At 41.3% G+C, this 19166-nt stretch overlaps 1 protein-coding gene across 4 annotated transcripts in view; it reads left to right on the top strand.

Moving 5' to 3' along the window:
* ANKRD28 (ankyrin repeat domain 28) overlaps positions 1–19166 on the top strand; it is a 95479-nt gene that overhangs the window by 12844 nt on the left and 63469 nt on the right. Inside the window, exons 1-2 of one of the 4 annotated variants that reach the window (XM_032235728.1) lie at positions 18264–18380; positions 18847–18852. The exons of 2 other annotated variants lie outside the window; for them this stretch is intronic. In XM_032235728.1, the coding sequence (XP_032091619.1) occupies positions 18264–18380; positions 18847–18852 (123 nt within the window). Of the gene's footprint in view, positions 1–18263; positions 18381–18846; positions 18853–19166 lie in introns of those variants that run through there. One more of the 4 variants, XM_032235727.1, reaches the window with a different exon arrangement.

Raw genomic sequence — 19166 nt, 5'->3', positions numbered from 1 at the left:
AGCTTACATGGCCACTTGTTGGCTTCTCCTCAATGCATTATGGCCCACTCAACCAAGGGTGCAGTCATCACAGCAGCCTAGGCCACTCAGGCCTCTGTATAGAAGATCTGTAGGGTGGCCATGTGGACATCTCTATCCCCATTTATTTGCTATTACAGACTTAATAGATACGGATCAGCGAAGACTGCCTTTGGCAGACGAGTATTACAACAGGTCCATTCAGTACAGGAGAGTTCAGCCCAGACATTGACACCCCCCATCCCCTGTAAGGACAGGACAGGCTTTGGTATGTCCCATTCCTGGATGCTATCTCCATCAACTTTGGAGAATAGGCATTGGTTCTTACCTGAGACACCCGTTCTCATGTCATTGGAGATAACATACAGCCCCACCCTTTCTTCTGGTCCGGATCGAAGTTAGACAGTGTACTAGAGGAGAGACAGTTTTGCTTTATTCTCCTGCATATCAGTCTATAGACCACATTTGTCAAAAGCTGGGAGGAGCTACCACAGAAAATGTGACATCACAGTTTGTAGACTCAGTCCGATTGGATGCGGGACGAAGTTAACCCATTCTTGGATGCTATCTCCACTGCCATGAGAACAGGGATCTCAGGTAGGAACCACCACCCCTTTTGTGCTCAATTTCTCTTTTCTCTTCTTCCAAAATCATGTTTGCTTTCCATTACTGATATTAGTGGTAATTTGTTGAAGAATGAAGAATAACGAACCCTTATTAGCCTGGAATTAAAAATTAATTAGTGTCAAACGGGGATGCAGATTTTATCTCCCTGCCTCCATATCTCTCTCTCTCTCTCTCTCTCTCTCTCTCTCTCTTATCTATCTTTTATCATCTATCTATTCTTGCCCTGTTTCTTTGTGGCCTTTGGTACCATCATGATATCTTTCTGGATCAGCTCACAAGGAGCAGGGATGGGAAGCACACAATTGGGCTGGTGTGCCTCCTCCCTTAAGGTTGATTCCAGCTGGTGCTGATTGGGGAGAATACCTTAGCCTGCCCTTAGCCGCTATTATGTAACTTGCTGCAGGGTGTGATGCTCATTTATCATTGTAGAGTAAGATGTCATCAGCATCTTGAGGATATCCATTGTATATTTCAGTACCTAGCAAATTAAACTATACTCTTAAATGTCTTATGCTAGTGCCTGGAGACTGACAATCTGTATCGGGAACAGTAAGCTTCAGCTGAACCCTGGCAAGACTGGGTAGCTTTGGTTTTGGAATCGGATGCCTCTAGGACTATGTCATTTTTGATGCTGGATGTGGTTACTTTGCTCCGGACATAGTTGGTATGGATTCTGGGACTCATGATTATTGTTCAAGAAACAGGTGGCAATAATTGATAGAAGGGCCATTGCATAAGTTTGTGTTGTGCACCAATTGTACCCATTCCTATATTGGGATTCTCTGCTCACAGTCACTCATGTCCTAGTCAATTCCTGATTATTCTGTAAGCACCATGCAGAAGGAAGTGGCACAAGCAGTCATATCTATTTCTAGAACAAAACATAAGCAACATTGATTTCAGTTTGCTTCTGGGACCACTTCAAACTACATGGCATGGGACTAGGCCATTTGAAGAACCTCCTCTCCCCAGTTGCATCTACCTGCCCCATTACATCTGGCAGACAGCATGCTTTGGGTTCTGCCTGCAGGAGCCTTTTATTTGCAGTGCCAAGAGGCAGGCTTTCCCTGCTGTGACACGCGCCTTATGGAATATTCTTTCCCCTTCCCAAATGAGGTTGCTCCATCCCTGTTAATGTTCTGTAGGTGTTTGAAGACCTGACTTTGTCATGAGGCTTGAGAGTCCCAAGAATATCAGAGATATTTTAAAGTAGCAGTATCATTGTGTTTAATTTATATTTTTAATAATGGTCATTTTTAATTATTGCTTTTATATAGTTATATAGTTTATGTTGTATGTTTTATTTAATGTTCTTCACACTTTGTGTGAAATAAGGAGCCACATAAATTTAATAAATGTTTTAATATTTTGCATTTCACACACTTTGTTGTTTTACGGTTATATGATGGTGGTGGTAAGGATTGGTTTATTGTTTGTTTTTTATTTTGTTTGCTGCCCAGAGTCACATTGTCTGAATTGAGCAACTTTCTAAACCTTGTTTAAAATAAATGAAAAATAAGCAAGGTCCTTGTTGAATTCAGCCAGCAGCACCTGCTTGGAAGGATATGCACACAAGGTAGCGCTGCCTGGAAACTCTGAAGTAGCATGGAGTAATACAATTGCCAGAGCAAAATTAGATGTGTCAGCCTTATATTACAAAGGGATGGTGGGTAGGGATCAATAAGAAAAGAAACTGGACTAAGAAGTAAATGATAGGTGGACTAAAATTCCACTGAAGAGCACTTCCTTCTTAATAAATCTAGTCATTGATATGACCAGACCTTGCAAAGCCAGAAATCTAGTAGAAATTGGTGACATTTTTTGAAGTATATTTCAGCAAGATCCATCTGAAGTCCTTCAGAGGAAATTTTTCAATATAGCTGGATCAAAGGGACTTTTGTCCAAATTAATATAGAGGGTACAGAGACACTGAAGAATTTACATGAATTATATCCTTTTGGGGGGGCTGAATACTCTTAATAATTAATCAAATCCATTATCAAAATTATAGCTTGATTTATATTCAGATCTTTTGTTTAGGCAAAAGATCTCAGATTTCAAACATGTTTCATTCAGAATGTAGTTTTCAGCATTCTTGTTAAATAAATGTTCTATCATTGATCTAAATAATGGGATGATATTGGCTTAAATTCAAGTACTCAAATTCATGGGCACTTTTGTTTAAAGTAAATTTTCTGGTTTTTTTGTTTGTTTTGCTATTTGTAGATTCTAAATTTATTCATTAATGAACTAACAATTTTGAATTTCAGAAGTCTGATGACAGTTTCGTGTATCAACGTAATTAGATGTAATGTAATTAGATACATTATCTCTTTAAATCAGATTTTTAGAAATAGCTGGGGAAAATAATTCTATTTTGATAATACATAGAAACTCTAGAATTATTAGCTCAATTTTGGTCTGTCCAACTTTTCTTCCCTCTAGTTTAATATGTAAAACATAAAAAACATGTCTATATGACAGATATATTTGAACAATTTACTTGCATACTATAAATATAATTATTGGAATACAGTAGTATACTGGATGATATTCTGAAAAAGTACTGCAGGGGGCAGTCGTCTACTTTTTATACTATCCTGTTTATTAGTTTCAGCACAACAAATTCAGAGCTCATTTTAAAATGACTTTTATATGCCTTTCCCTTGTGCTTTACAGTAATTGAAAGAAATATACCATTAGGACTTATGTGGTTATAACTTAGATGATTTCTATTTTAGTGTTGCAATAATTCAATTTAGATCTTAAATGTTCTGGAACATTTATATTTGTGCATGTATGTTTAAACTGTATGTTTTATGCATTTACATACACACATAAGCATTTCTTCTAGTGCCCAGATACATACACCCACTCATATATACATGTGTATATTTCTTCAAAAAGATTAAAATAATGTTCTTATTTATCTGTTTTTTAAAATGGTTTTGTTTCGCAACAGAAATTTTGGGCTCAATTGTGGTTGTAAGTTGAGGACTACCCATGCAAGAAAAAAATATCTATCTGGTATCTTGTAAACTATGAATTCCAGTTCTGCAAATATTAAATTTCTCCAGTTAAGATAGTTTAAAAACTATGATGTGAAAGAGATGTAATTACTAATAAATATCCGTTGTTAAGAGTAGGACTTAAATAGGGTAAGGATCCTAATGTTTTGAACTTTTTACTTTCAAGTCCAATTTGTTCTTAAGACGGAAATGCAAAAGTAAGCTGTCCTGCATCATTGTTTTCTTGTGTGCTGCTTAGAGAGTCCAAGCATGGGTTAATTCTGTCTTGCTGCCCTGGACTGAATTGAAAGATCTTTAGCCACGCCTCCGCTGCTGGTACCTCAGATTTTTTCACTTCAGTCTAGCCCAGTGAACATGTTTCAAGTGGTTCCCGTTATTAATCCCTATTTGGACCAGATTTGGTCTTTTTTCTTATTATTCTTTCACAGAGAGCAAGGTCTGGTGAGCCTTCTTTGTCTTCCCTACCATCAGTAGATTCGCCAACGTGTCCCAGGTTTAGCTCGGGTGCGTGCAGTCGTCTGGGCGGCAAGGTGACGTGAGTGGCTTGTGGTGCCGACGCCCTCGTGATCAAGCCAGTTTCTAGCGCAGAGGTCAGCGGTGCAAGGACCCAGCCGCTAGCATTATTCCCTCGTTTGGCTTGTGTGGCGGCCAGTGGTGTGAGGACCCAGTTGTTCGCATCATTGTCTCATTCCCAGCCTTTAGCGTCAAACTTCGCTTTGAATTCTCATCGCAGCGGCTGGATGGTTGCAATGGCCATTTAAAACTGCAATTCTCCTGTCTTATCAGCACGTTGGCTGTTTCTGCATAGCATTTAACGCGGCAGCTATTTTAGACTGTGCCTTCTTCTGCGCTTATCATCGGAGCCGCCCGACGGACATTGCTCTCATCAGATCACCATGTGGAGTCTTTCTGTCCATCTAGGCAGTGTGTTAACTACAAAGGCCAGCAGAGTGGTCTCTTGTCCTCAGAGTTGCAGCAGTGCAGTTTATGGCCATTCTAGGGTCATACTCCAGTTAGCGAAATCTGCAGGGCACTGAGGGACTTTTGAATCGCGGCACAGGTCATTGATTGCCAGCATCAGCTCATCAATTCAGTACTCTCTCTCTCTCTGCATAGCAGCCACCACACTATCTACCATACTATCTTGGTGGTGAGTGGGGTTACAACTGCTTGCTGTGGATTTTAACAACAATCCCACAATGGCAGAGGCAGCTGAGGACTCAGAACAGCCAAGGCCCTCAACCAGCAGGGGATTTACTAGGCAGGCTAGCAAGCAGCCTCAGAGGCTCTCAGCAAACAACAACAGGCAGGGGGTAAGAAGCGGGCCAATACTCAAGACAAGGTAGCCCTTAGACGCCAAAAGACGCTAGAGAAACAGTTTGAAAAAGCCCAGCTCCAATCTGTGACTGTTCCCCTGGAAGCCATAGGGAGTTCATCCGAGACGCCAGCCCCTGTCACGGTGTTGGATAGTGAGGAGGAAGGTCAGGAATTTTCTTCAGATGCCTCATTGGTTTCTGCAGGCTCTCCTAGGCCATCCATGGCAGACAATACAGACTTATTTCATTGCCCATTGGAGGCCGAGAAGGATGCCCCATCAGTTCTGCCCCTGGCGCCCCAGCATCCTTTACCCCAGCCCACGAAACAGGCTATGCCTGTAGAGGATCAGAGGGCTGCTCTGTCCCTGGAAATGTAGGAGTGATAGCCAGGGCCATTTCCCAGGGCATTGCAAAAGGTCTTAAACAACTATCTAAGTGCCCACACAGATCTAGTTCCAGTAGGGTTTCCCCTCAGGAGGCGGCCCAGGGGTCACCTTCGCATCAATCTTCACTGAATAGCGAAGATTTGGCTGTGGAGGAGGATGTCCTGCCAGAACAAGAATTCTCTGGGGATGAGGGGGCCATTCCTGATAAACCAGCATTTGCTGGCCTTTTTAAGCATACTTCTTTCAAACCCATCTTGAATAAGGCCAAGGCCGCTACCCGCTTGAGTGTCTCTGCTCCCAACCTGGCCACTACTGAGCTGTCAGATCCCAGTGAAGGGCTATTTGAGGAGCCTGTTGTCCCCCAAGAAATTGTGCCCGTTCGCAAATTGTTCCTGAATGTGGTACAATCCCTAGTGGGCGCAACCTGGCACTCTCGCCACACCTAGTAACAATGATTATAAACTTTATACAGTGGATCCCACCTTGGAAGATCTTTTAAAGCTTCCTCAGGTGGATCCTTCAGTGCAAGCCCTCACATCCTCCTCTGTTTTACCACCTGACCTCCTAGAGGGGTTGAAGGCAGAGGATAAGAGATTGGAAAAGGCATGTCATAACACCCACCAGGCAATCTGGTGGGCAAACTCCCGGTGGGCAATACTAAGTCCAGACAGGAGTTAAACAAAATTATAGCAGTGGTGGAGTACACAACGGATACTACTCTTAATTCCGCTAAATTCACCTCCAGAGCCCTAGCATCTAACATCACCACTAGGCGGCTCCTGTGGCTACATCACTGGAACACTGATATGAGGTCCAAGTGGAAGTTGGCCTCTGCTTCCGTCAAGGGAGCGAAACTTTTTGGGGAGGCCTTGGACCCAGTCTTCATTGAAAATAAAGATAAAAAGAAGGTCATGCCTTCTGTAACCAAGAAGGCGGAGCGTAGAAGTTCCGGGTTTTTCAGGAAGCAGTCCTTTAGTGCCTCTGAACCATCGACTAGCAATGGACAGTACCACTGTCCATATGCTCAGGGTTCTGATTGGTCCCAGGACCATCAGACATTTTGGGATGGGGCCGCCAGCAGACCTTTACCAAGCTGCCTTTTCGTGGCGTATCAGGCTCCAGGCTCTTCCGTTGCTACAAGTGACAACCAGCAGATGGCTCCCATCGGAGGCTGCCTGCAGCTGTTCCAGGACTGATGGGAGCAGACCATGTCAGACCTGTGGGTACTTCAAACAGTTCGACTGGGTCTGACCTTGGAATTTGTCACTCCCCCACTTCATCCGCTGTCCCACCCCCCTCCTCCCCAGCCAAAAGATCCCTAATGGAGCAGGAGATTCAGCATAGGGACATAGAATCAGTGCCAGCAGGACAAGAGGGGTCAGGCTTCTACTCCATCCTGTTCTTGGTTCCAAAGAACTTGGGAGGATGGAGGGGGATATTAAATCTAAAGAAATTAAATTATCATCTAGTGTACAAACGCTTCAAAATGCAGTCTCTCCAGTCAATACTGGCCTGCATCAGACCAGGAGATCTGCTAACATCAATAGATCTCAGAGAAGCATACCTCCACCTCCCAGTTCACATGGCTCACCACAGGTTCCTGAGAGTTTATTATGCAGGGCACCATTATCAATGCAAGACTCTGCCATTCGGCCTGTCATCGGCCCCCAGGACCTTTACAAAGGTCCTGGCAGCTGTACTGGCATCACTGAGGTCGTGTCCGGTGCAGCTCCAAACCTACCTGGACAACATCCTCATCCAGTCGTCATCTTGCCAACAAGGTTTCCGAGACCCTCCAGGTGACGATAAGAACTCTTCAAGGCCATGAGTTCTCCATCAACCTGGAGAAAAGCCACCTCACTTCTACCACCAGGTTGCTGCATCTTGGGGCCATAATAGACACTGCCAATTGCCAAGTCTCCCTATCTCAGGAACGGATTTCCAGCATCAGATGCATGGTACACCAAGTGCGGACTTCATGAAGTGTGTCTATTGCCCTGTTGTCGAAGCTCCTAGGCAAATTGAGCTCTTCCCTGTCGATTGTGCCATGGATGAGGTCGCACTCATGGCAATACAATGGTGTCTCCTGCCCCATCAAAGGGTCAAAGCCAGCAACTCTCCTGCCTTGATTCCTGTCCCTCGCAAGGTTCAATTACCCCTGCAGTGTTGGCAGTCTCCTGCACTATCCAAGGGCAGACTTTTCTGCGAGATGGCTCATCTAACCATCACAACAGATGCCAGCATATTCGGATGGGGAGCCCAGCTCAACAATCAGGTTGCGCAGGGCAGGTGGTTCACCAGCAATCTCAAGCACAGCATAAATTGGCTGGAGCTAAAAGCGGCAAGACTAGCTCTTTTTCATTTCCAGTCAACCATTCAGGGCCACCATTTAATGCTTCTCATGGACAATGTAGCCACCAAGGCGCATGTCAACTGCCAGAGGGGCACCTGATCCAAGTCATTGATGGCGGAGGTGGAGCACCTGGGGAAGTGGGCAGAGAAACACCTGTCATCTCTTCGTGCTGAGCGCATCTCTGGGGTGAGCAACGTCTAGACGGACTGGCTGAGTAGGGCCACGATCAATCACTCGGTGTGGCGCCTGCACCCCTATCTCTTCCTCAAGATCACACAGAAGCTCGGCTGCCCATCAGTCGACCTATTCGCCACCTCGGAGAACACACATCTCCCTCGCTGCTTCTCCAGATTCAGATGCCCAAGAGCAGAAGGCATCAACGCCCTTCTTTGCCACTGGCCACCCGGTCTACTCTACATGTTTCTGCCCTTGCCACTCCTTCCCAAGATGATTCACAAGATCCTCCTGGAGCAAGCGGAGATGCTTCTGGTAGTGCCGTTTTGGCCCAGACGGGCATGGTTTGCCGAGGTTGTCAGCCTGTCAATCGCCAAGCCGTGGAGAATCCCTCCAAAAGAGGTGTCTCTTAGCCAGGGGACCCTATCCCATCTAGAGCCTCAGTGGCTGCAATTGGCCATCTGACACTTTAAAGGGACCTCCTAGAGAGGGACAGGCTCTCTGCTAAAGTCATCCAAACCATTCAGGCATTGCGTCAACCATCGACTACCAGAATTTATGATATCTCCTAGTCGGCCTTCGCAAAATGGTGCATAGAAAACCAGATTGATCCCACTTCCACTTCCATATTGCAGATTTTGGACTTTTTGCAGGAGGGGTTGGACCAAGGGTTGGCTGCTAACCCGATTCATCGCCAAGTTGCGGCACTGTCCACCGGCCTGGCCTCCAGTGAACACCTCTCCCTGGCATGTCATCCCAGGGCCCGCAGTTTCCTGAAGGGTGCCACCAACCTGAGGCCCCCAGTCGTCCATAGATATCCGACTTGGGAATTGAACACTGTACTCAGGGCACTGATTGGTCCACCGTTTGAGGCCCTCTGATCCTGTGACTTAAAACACCTGATTTTCAAAACGCCCTTTCTGACTGCTAGCACCTATGCTCGAAGGATCTCAGAGGTGGCAGCCCTGTCCGTCAAGGAGGACCTATGTCTCATACACCCAGACAGGGTAGTTCTCCGTCTAGACCCCTCATTCCTTCCTAAGGTCAATTCCTGGTTCCATCAGAGCCAGGAAGTCATCCTTCTGGACTTCTGTCCTCATCTGAGACATCCTAGAGAATGCAGATGGCACAAGATTGACGTGTGCAGAGCCATTTGCAAGTATATTAAGCATACGGCATTGTTGAGGTGGTCGGAATCACTCTTCATTTCATTTCAACCGGCCACTATGGGACATAAAGTCACCTTTGCCACCATTGGCTGATGGTTGTGCACCTGCATTGCCCTTGCTTATGAGCTCCAGTCCAAGTAGGTACCGCGCCACATCATGGCCCACTCCACAGCAGCCTGGGCAACTCAAGCGCCAATAGAAGAAATCTGCAAACGGCAACGTGGGCATTGTCGTCTCAGTTTGTGCGAAATTACAAATTAGACAAGTTCGCATCAGTGGAAGCAGCTTTTGGGAGAAGAGTCCTTCAGGGTATCCATTCTACTGGAGAGATCAGTGACTCGCTTGCTCCCGGCCCTAGTGACATTTAGCTTGGGTATGTTCCGTGCTTGGACTCTCCAAGCAGCGCACAGGAGAAGGAGCATTGGCTTACCTGAAAGTCTTCTCTGTGTGCTGCGGGAAAGTCCAACCCCACCCTAAGATCTCTCACAGACTCCAACTTCGTTGACATGATCTATCTCTGACTTGCGAATTACATGTACTAAGTTGATTTGAATTTATGGCAAACACAACTGACTCATGACTTATGTGAACTAACTTTGACTTGAGCTTATGACAGACACAACAGAACCACTGTTGAACAGACTTACAGGTCCACACCTTCATTGGAAAAATCTGCGTGCCAGCAGCAGAGGCATGGCTAAAGATCTTTCAATTTAGTCCAGGGCAGTCAGACAGAATTAACTCATGCTTGGACAAAGAGAAGACCGTTCAGACTCTCCTGCAGCACGCAGAGAAGACCGTTCAGGTAAGCCAACGCTCCTTCTAGAGTCAAAGCCAGGACCTATTTATACTGGAGTGTGTATAATGAATAAGGACAAGCAATTTTATTTCTTTTCTGTATTTTGCTGATTTACAGGACTAAACTTAAACATTACAAACATTCAGATTGCTTTGCATTTTTTCTGCTCTTGGAACATGATGCTTCTTAATCATTTTTAAGATTTCATTATGGAGACTCAAGTCCAGGCAAAGTTGAGTATAAAAATAAGGAGTACTGATAAGAACTAGTTTCTTTTAATATCTATACCTACAATTAATATATAATGACTAAGTGTAACCCTTGCGGGTTAAGTTATGTTGTTCAGGTAAAGTTATAATGACTAATATGCAGAAGTTGGAATTTTTAAGCTATCTATGGGAACAATTTTTTTTATTGAATGGTGTGGCAGTGGCCTCATAACTGGATGTCCAATTCAGCTATCTGGCAACCACCTCTGGTGTTGTTGTTAAATAAGTTGTTAAGTGAATCACTCCAACTGTTAAATTAGTAACACATTTGGTTTCCCACTGGCTTTTCCTGTCAAAAGGCCACAAAAATATGACATCATGTTACTTAATAAATATGAACCAATTGCCAAGTGTACAAATTTTGGTCACGTGACCATGGGGATGATTATAAGTATGAAAAGCAGCCATATCACTTTTTCAGTGCTGTTGTGACTTTGAATGGTCATTAAATGAATAGTTGTAAGTTGAGGACTACCTATATTCTAGTACAGGTAGTCCTCTATTTACGACCAGAATGGAGCCCAAAATTTCTGTTGCTAACAAGACAGTTGTTAAGTGAATTTTGTCCTATATCACGTTTTTTCTTGCCACAATTATTAGCTGAGTCACTGGAGTTATCAAGTTAGTAACATGGTTATTAAGTAAAACCTGCTTCAACATTGACTTTCCTTGTTAGAAAGTTGCACAAGGAGATCATGTGACCCCAACACTGCAACCATCATAAATATGAACCAGTTGCCAAAGATCTGAGTTAGTAAATGTGCAAATAATATAGCCATCCTTCTCCCCTTGTTAGTCAAGAAAAAGAGGAAATTTTCCAGTTTTCGTAACACACAATCCAATTATTTAAACTGTAAGTGTACATATTCTGAAGTTATTTTCAAATAGGTATATGTAAGAATGATTATTATATTCTTAACAGTTTTACTGAAAACAGTGGCTTTATTTTAAGTAAACACACATTTATTTTAAGTAAATTACAGTGTGATTTAGTTGCATATTGTATGCTAATACTATTTTGTTACATAGTTGTGTTCTAAGCTATAAATGTTGTACATACTAGCTCATTTATTAATATATGATATTACTTTTTTAAAAGACTGAAATTAATGTGTTATTCTGAGTCATTGTTAATGTGAGTCATTGCTGAACATTTTAAATTGTTGTAATGACTATGTTTTCCCTATCCTTCAGAATATTGTTATTTTTCACTTTTTCCAAGTAGTTTTAGTGGTGGGTATTCCTGAAATATATGTAAGATATTGGTAACAACTTCTAAATAGCCATGCTGATACATCCACGGGGTTTTTTTGAGGGAATTTTTTTCAAGTGGCCCATAGTTGGTCTAGATAAACATTTTGTAACCCTAGCAACGTATTTTAACCATAAAGAAGTTTTCCTGTTTTTCTTTCTCTACCACCAAACTAGAGTAATCTGCTAAAATGTATGTATTTAAATTGGAGATATTTTAGAGGTTTATTTTTTCCTCAGCTAGACAGCATTGGGAGGAACTGATGAATACAAATTAAATTCTGGAAATTCTTGTCTCCTGAACTATATATTGGGTAGCTTAGTGACTGCAGCGATGCATGGAGGTGGATGAGCCTTGCAGAGGGTCAAACTGTAAAAGGGTTTCTTGTTAATAAATTAAAGTAAAAAATGCAGTGGATTTCTTAGCAAATTGTTGTATATCAGTTGTTTGTAATTAACTTTACACTTTGAATGTAATATTGAAAAATAAAATACTATTGAAATCTAAGAGACTTTTTTTCAAATAAGCATTGTTAAACATTGCTGTCAAAGTTATGACTGCTGTGCTGGAAATGTGACCAAGAACCAGGCACATACTACCATATGTGGTGGTCGTGCCAAAACCGCAAAATATACTGGCAGAATATCCAAAAGTAGTTGATAGTGATAAACGAAAAGGAAATAGAATTCATACTAGAACTATTTCTCTTGGAATTATAAACAAGAAATACAACAAGCAGGCTGTATTTTAACTATACATATTTTAACTATACATATTATCACGGCAGTAAGAATGGTCTTTGCTCAAAATTGGAAAAACAAGAAAACTCAAAATGAAGGAAATAATTAGGAAAATTTTGATCTACGTTGAAATGGACAAATTGACGTGGAAATTGAAGAATAAAGATGAATCTGAATATTATAAAATCTGGGATAAATTTTATCAATGGTTGGAATATAAAAGGGAAAGCCCAAAATAGGCATGAGTCAAGATTCATAGAATGTAGACTATGGTTTTATGGTTTTATTATTTATAGGCCGCCCTTTTCCCTGAGGGGACTCAGGGCGGCTTACAATATATAGGGAGGGGAGTACAAGACAGTAAGACATAAAACAATACATAAGTAAAAATAGTACACAACATTCATCATTCGGGTGGGGACGGATTACGATCTTTATCCCCAGGCCTGACGGGATAGCCAGGTCTTGAGGGCTGTGCGGAAGGTCTGGACGGTGGTGAGGGTATGAATCTCCACGGGGAGATCGTTCCAAAGGGTCGGAGCTACTACTGAAAAGGCTCTCCTCCGTGTAGTTGCCAGTCGACACTGACTGGCGGATGGAACTCGGAGGAGGCCTAATCTGTGCGATCTAATAGGTCGCAAGGAGGTAATTGGCTAGAATTATGTATGAAATGATAAAGGTGAGAATGTATAAGATAAACACAAACCAACACAGCTGGAAATAGGTTACTTTTTTTCTTTTTGTTAATACAGTATGGATCAAATGTTAAAAAAATAGGGTGGCTACAATGTATAAGTGAATATCTTAGCATGTATGGCATAGATTCTGCTAGGACAGTCTACACTATGTCCAATGTTTTAATTTATCTTTAATAAAAAAACTTTTTAATAAAAAAAGTTATGACTGCTGCAACACCCCCAAAGTCATTTACTCTTATGATGGACTACAGGGATTCTGCAGTGTACACTCACCTACCCCACTGGGTCCCTACTTATCTATCCTGAGTACATCAAGCAGGTATAGCAGCATGAATCTGCTGGAGCTTGCAAGCCTCCAGCTTCCTTTCCACCCAGCAATAAAGGGGAGATTGGGGCAGATGGAGTTGCAAACTCTAGCATGGAAGAGCAATGCACCTGAAGCCAGGAGAAGAAGCAATGGAAGGAGAGAACCAACCTAGAAATAAGAAACAATTTCCTGAGAGTTAGAACAATTAATCAGTGGAATGACTTGGCTCCAAATGTTGTGGGTCTCCAAAACTGGAGGTTTTAAAGAAAAAAGTGGACAACCATTTGTCTGAAATGGTACAGGGTTTCATGCCTGAGCAGAGGGTTGGACTAGAATGGGTGTCGGCAATCTCTGGAGCTAGAACAGGTGTCGGCAACGTCTGGAGTTGGATGAGGGCTCTTTCGTCCACCTACTGTGGCTCCCTGTTGGCTGAACTCACCACTGGCTGGCCCCTCCCTTTGCCCTCTCCTCCCAGTGACTCCTTGCCTGGACTCAGAAGGTAAGGACGAGGGCAAGGGATGGAGACTCACTCCACATCGTAAAGGGCTCCAGGAAGAGAAGGAGACACAGTATCTCCCATTTTGGAGCATCCTAAATTTAACTCTGCTGTGCAAAGCAGCAGTGGGCAGGCTATGAAGGTGGCAACAGCAGTGGTATTGGTCGCAGCCAGACCAGTGTCTCGGGGTGGAGAGCAAGTCATATGTCTCTGAGTGATGGAGGTGTGTGCAACACTAACAAGGGCCAGAAGAAGAGGCATGTACAGGGGCACTTTGCTCCCACTGTAGAATATGGAACGAGTTTCTATCCCCCGTTGTCACCCTTACTTTCTCGGAGAAAGAAGTAGAAAGAGAGAGATGAGAGAGGAAAGGAGGGAGGGGGAGAGAGGGAGAGAAAGTTGTGTTTCCCACAGAAAACACCAGGAACCACAAAACCTGGGTAAGGCATGGCTGGGTGGGTCATGTGACTGGGTGGGAATGAGTGACGTTGAGTTGACCATGTCCACCAGTTTTGTGGCTCCTGGTGTTTTCTGTGGGAAACTGATCCAAATGGCTCTTTTGAATGTTTAAGATTGCAGACCCTGGGATAGAAGACCTCCAAGGTCCCTTGCAACTCTTGATATTCTGAAAATCTTTATTTCATACTAGGTCTTTATTTAGCAACCATCAAAATAATAAGGCCATAAATAATGAAGCCCAAGCATATGGCATAATGAATAGATATATGAATTGCTAAATATGAAAGGATTTAGAATAAGATCTGAAACAAGATAACTTTGAATGCTGATAAAGGAATCCAAGAAAAAAACCCACAATTTATTTTATTTTATAACTTATTTTTAGTTAAAGTATGTATGGCTTCATGTTGCCCAAGTAGTCTTATCAATCCCTCAACTAGTTCTTAAGAGTTAAAACCCAAATGTGTCCATATGTGTTTGTGTCTATCAATACGTTTTTAGAAGCTTAATACAAGAAATGGAAATAGTTACTGAAATATTTTTGTACTTTAAATATTAAATCAGTATTTAGTAGAACTTGTATCATAATTGTAAGCCATTAAACTGAGCACTTAGTAGTTTGTAAATATGTGTAATATCCAGAATGTTTAAGCCAGTGATGGCGAACCATTATTTCCTTAGGTGCCAAAAGCGCATGTGTGCTGACAACCATAATGCAATGCCCCCCTGATGGCCCCCCGCACATGCGTGGGTGACCCACTGTACTACCCCTGCAAATGCATGTGCAACCCCCATTTTGGTGCTAGCAGACGTCCCTGAAGTCTCCTGGAATCAAAAATGGGGTGGGAGGGTGCACCGCATCCCCCACCCTGTGCATGCACACACAACCCCCCCAGCGTCCCATGCATGTTCATGTGACTCCACCCCAATGGTGGGTTGCAGGCGGTATGCCTTGGTACGGGCGTACCGGAGGCTGCCCAGAGTGAGCGGGCAGGCCCTCCAGAGCACCTGGGCGTACCGGAGGCTGCCCAGGTGCTCTGGAGGGCCTGCCCGCTCGCCCGAGTTCCTTACCTGTCCTTTAAGCCTTTGGCACTTCCGCACCTGCGCATGGCTCATGCAGCCCCTGCACAATGCTCCACCAAGCATCTGGAGCATCGCAGAGGTTTACGGAAGCATCACAGGGAGGTACGAAGCAGGTGTGCACAACCATGTGGGCGACGCTGGGCCCGTTCCAACTGTAGCAGTTGGAACAGGATCCGGAACCCACCACTGCTCCACACACACACATGCGCACATGCGCCTCCTAGCAGAGACCTAAAAATCAGCTGGCCGGTGGGAGGTGCGCCTGCATGCACAGTGGAGCTGACTTGGGAGACGGCTTGAGTGCTCGCAGAGATGGATCCACATGCCACCTGTGGTACACATGCCATAGGTTCACCATCACGGGCCTAAACCATCCACATATTTAAAAAGTGAGAAATGTTCTGGTTTATCTGTAATATTTATTTATTTATGTTATTTATGTGGTCACTCATCTAATACAGGTGACTCCAGCCGGCATACAGGGATTAAAAAGTGAACATGCCAGTATTTGCTGAGGAGGGAGATGTAATCTTGAATTATATTGAGTAATTGAAGGTGAATTGTATTGAGGATTCTATCAAGCCATTTTTCATAATTCTTTTGTTCCTTTTAATCAATTTTTTTGGTGTATTTGAAGATTTAGAGTTTAAAACAGCAGGCTTAAATGTTCATTTTTATTCTCACAATAACTCACGACATAGACATAGTGACTGGGCTGAAATCACTGAATGGGTTTTATGGATATGCAGGAAATTGAGTCTGAATCTCATCTCTCAGAATGTTTCCTGTAGAGCTCAAATAATTCCAATTACACATGGATTTTTTTGTTTGTTTTGCTATTTTCTTTCTGTTATTTTGATTTACTGTATGAACATTCCAACCCAATCTCATGAATGTTTATCCAACAATAATTTTTAAGGGATATTTTGGGGTACAAGATATTACTTTGAATTATTAAAATTGGAAATTCTAGGCTGCAGCAAGATAACTATTCAGGATGGTGAACCTTGGTTGTAGCAAATATTGCAGCAGATTACTCTGTTTTGAAATTAATGAGAATTTTTAGTTTCAGTGGAAAGGGAGGAAATGCAGTGTGACCAGAGTCATTACTTCCAAAGTTGACATCTATGTTGTCTCTCAGTAAAGGATAGAAATCTATTATTAGAATTACTTAATAAGCATTAACATGTTTTATAATTAATCAGTTTCTAGTGCTTTGGGCATACAGTATATCCTGAATGATATCCTCACAGATCAGTGTTGTCATTTGAGCACATTAGAACTAAAATGTAAATTCAGGTAATGGGTTATTTTTTTTCTATATGAATACAGTTTTTTCTAGCATTTGTGAGAATACTAAAATTGCAGCTTACATGCAGTTTTTTTTCTAGTAAATAGGAATTGGTGGTAATGGATTGCCTCTTTAGAAGCTTTTTTAATGTTGATTTTTATAACTATCTGTCAGAAACATTTCGTGCTCATAGTGGGTTAATAGAGACTGCTCTAAAAATAGAGTAACAGATGAAAGTAGTTAGGGGTTTGGAATTGTTTGTTTCCCTATATTGTTACTCAGCTGTGCCAGTATACTAGTCTTTCTGTGGCTTTTAGTGGAAAATGTTAAAAGTACCAACATAATTTTTATGTTAGAACTGAATTAGTCATACACAATTGGCATGGATACTCTGTGAGAACTGCCCAAAAGCGCTTTCTTCTCTCTGCACAGGAAGTTGCATCCAGAGCAGTAACTCAGTTCTTTGGTAAGTGTAACATGTGAGCATTACTAGGCATTTCATACTGCGGTTCTGCAGCCTGCTGTTTAGATGATCGCTTGATTGGAATACTGCTGTGGATGCAACTTTATGTCCTGTTAGTGTCTTTTGTAATTATCTTTTTAAGGCACTGCATCTACTACATCAAACATCATAAATTAATAGCAGCTTTTGGATTGAGCATTTAACCTGAAGCAACCTCCAAGGTGGCATCGGCATACATCTTTGAATAAAGAAGTTGACTGAAAGATTACATGTAGGACCTGATTCCCCCCCCCTTACTTCTCCCCCTCTTTTGTTTCTTTTTTCTTTTTGGTCTGAATGAAGCTTTAAGAAGAACTTATTCACAGGGATGAAAAGAAGCATTGGAGTGATGAACTACTTCTGCGAGAAAAGTCTAAAGCAATAATTCCAGTGCTTATGCTTTAATATTTTCCTAAAGTGCTTATACTTGCTGTTTTTATGCCTTCTTCGAGTAGCTAGAGCAGTGGGCTGACAACAAATGTACTGCATTGCTTTCTGCCTGATAGAGTAAAGCATTCTTTGTTACTGTATGTTAGAGAATCTGGGTTGAACAAAGAGTATTATCATTATTATTTGCATTTCATTGTTCTTTATTTTCTGAATTGTTACATGTAAAGGTACTGCAACCTAGTTGTACATTTCAGGAATTTTTAAATGAAGAAATACTAATCTTGAATATCTGGTTTTGAATAACTACAGAAAAATAATTTTTACTTGTTAATTTTAGATATGAAGATTAAAATTTTGTTAATTAAAATGAATTACGAATGGAAGCACTTGATTAGTCCTGTGTGCCTTTTTCTGATAGAAATCTGACTACTATTAACTGGAGACTGACCTTGCCGGACTGGGGAGAGCTGTGATTATCTCTGCCAGAGCAATTGTCTCTTTCTGCACAGAATGGTGTTATGTTGTCTACAACAACGAGCATACTGTTTAGAAAAAACTGTTCTGTAGAAATTAAACAAAAGCAATGTATTTGATGTAAGATATAGAATATATGTACTGTTGTAGTTTATATTTTAATACTGTTTGGACGAAGATCAATACTGAATAAAAATTCAGTAGGAACGTATTTTTTATTTATGAAATATTTCTTGAAAACATTATTAGAAAATACCTTGTTAACTGAATTGGCAACTAGTAAACGTATTAGTAGTGTTAGTTAAAAATTTGAAAACACAGGAGTACTTTTTGTAACTTAGGTTAGAAGAAAAGAACTTTTATGTTCAGTGTCTGCTTCACTACAAGGCAATTGCAAGTTTAAGTTACTGGTTGTTTTTTTTAATGATCAAATGAGTCGAGTGTGTATTGTTGTTTTGGAGGAAGTGGAGGATGATTCTCCCACATTTATTTCCAAACTGCCTCAGGAAAACTTATCTCTACATCCTTCAGCTTCAGAATATGGCATGGTAAGGGACTTCTCTTGTATGTGCCTTATTATAATTTTAGTTCAAATCACTTGACTTGATATAAATATTTTTGCATATAAAATATAATTGATATTCATTGTCAAAAAATAGAAGTTAATAAAAATTCAATATATACTATCTAATTCCTATTTTATGGAAATCTATATATTCTAACATTCTAAAAAGGATTATTGTGGTGATTTTCTTTAGAAATAAAAAGGAGACATGCTTAATGGTCAGCATCATCTGCTAGTTTAATGGATTCTAATTGGCTGAGAATTCTTTTTTAAGAACTCATATGTTACGCTCTGTTCCTAAACATGTAAACATAGATCCTGTGGTTTTAAACTACTTAATCTTGTAATTGAAGCTAACGTTCTATTAAGATTGATATTTATTTATTATACTATGGCATATGTGCAATGTTTTGTGATGACGATAAAATATGTACAATAGATATTTTTAGAGATATGTAATGATTATCATGAGATAATTTAGATATTTTGCACTTCTTTGCTTATTGTAACAAAACTACATAAATGTTCCTGTATTTTATATTGGCAAGTTTTGTAATGATGATAGAACATGTGCAATAGATATTTTTCCAAATATGTAATGAATATTATCAGATAATTTCGATATTCTGCATTTCATTATCACAATAACTTCATAAACTTTCCGTATTTTCTGTTGGTAAGGGAATGTGTTATTGAATTTTTTTTAAAGTAATGTGGTAAGGCTATATATCCTTTTCTTTCTGTGGTAATATGTTCCATGCAGTACATA

Source organism: Thamnophis elegans, chromosome Z (assembly GCF_009769535.1).
Source record: "Thamnophis elegans isolate rThaEle1 chromosome Z, rThaEle1.pri, whole genome shotgun sequence".
Classification (NCBI taxonomy): domain Eukaryota; kingdom Metazoa; phylum Chordata; class Lepidosauria; order Squamata; family Colubridae; genus Thamnophis; species Thamnophis elegans.
Note: the sequence above shows the minus strand (reverse complement) of the source record. Positions and strands in the feature narration are given on the sequence as shown.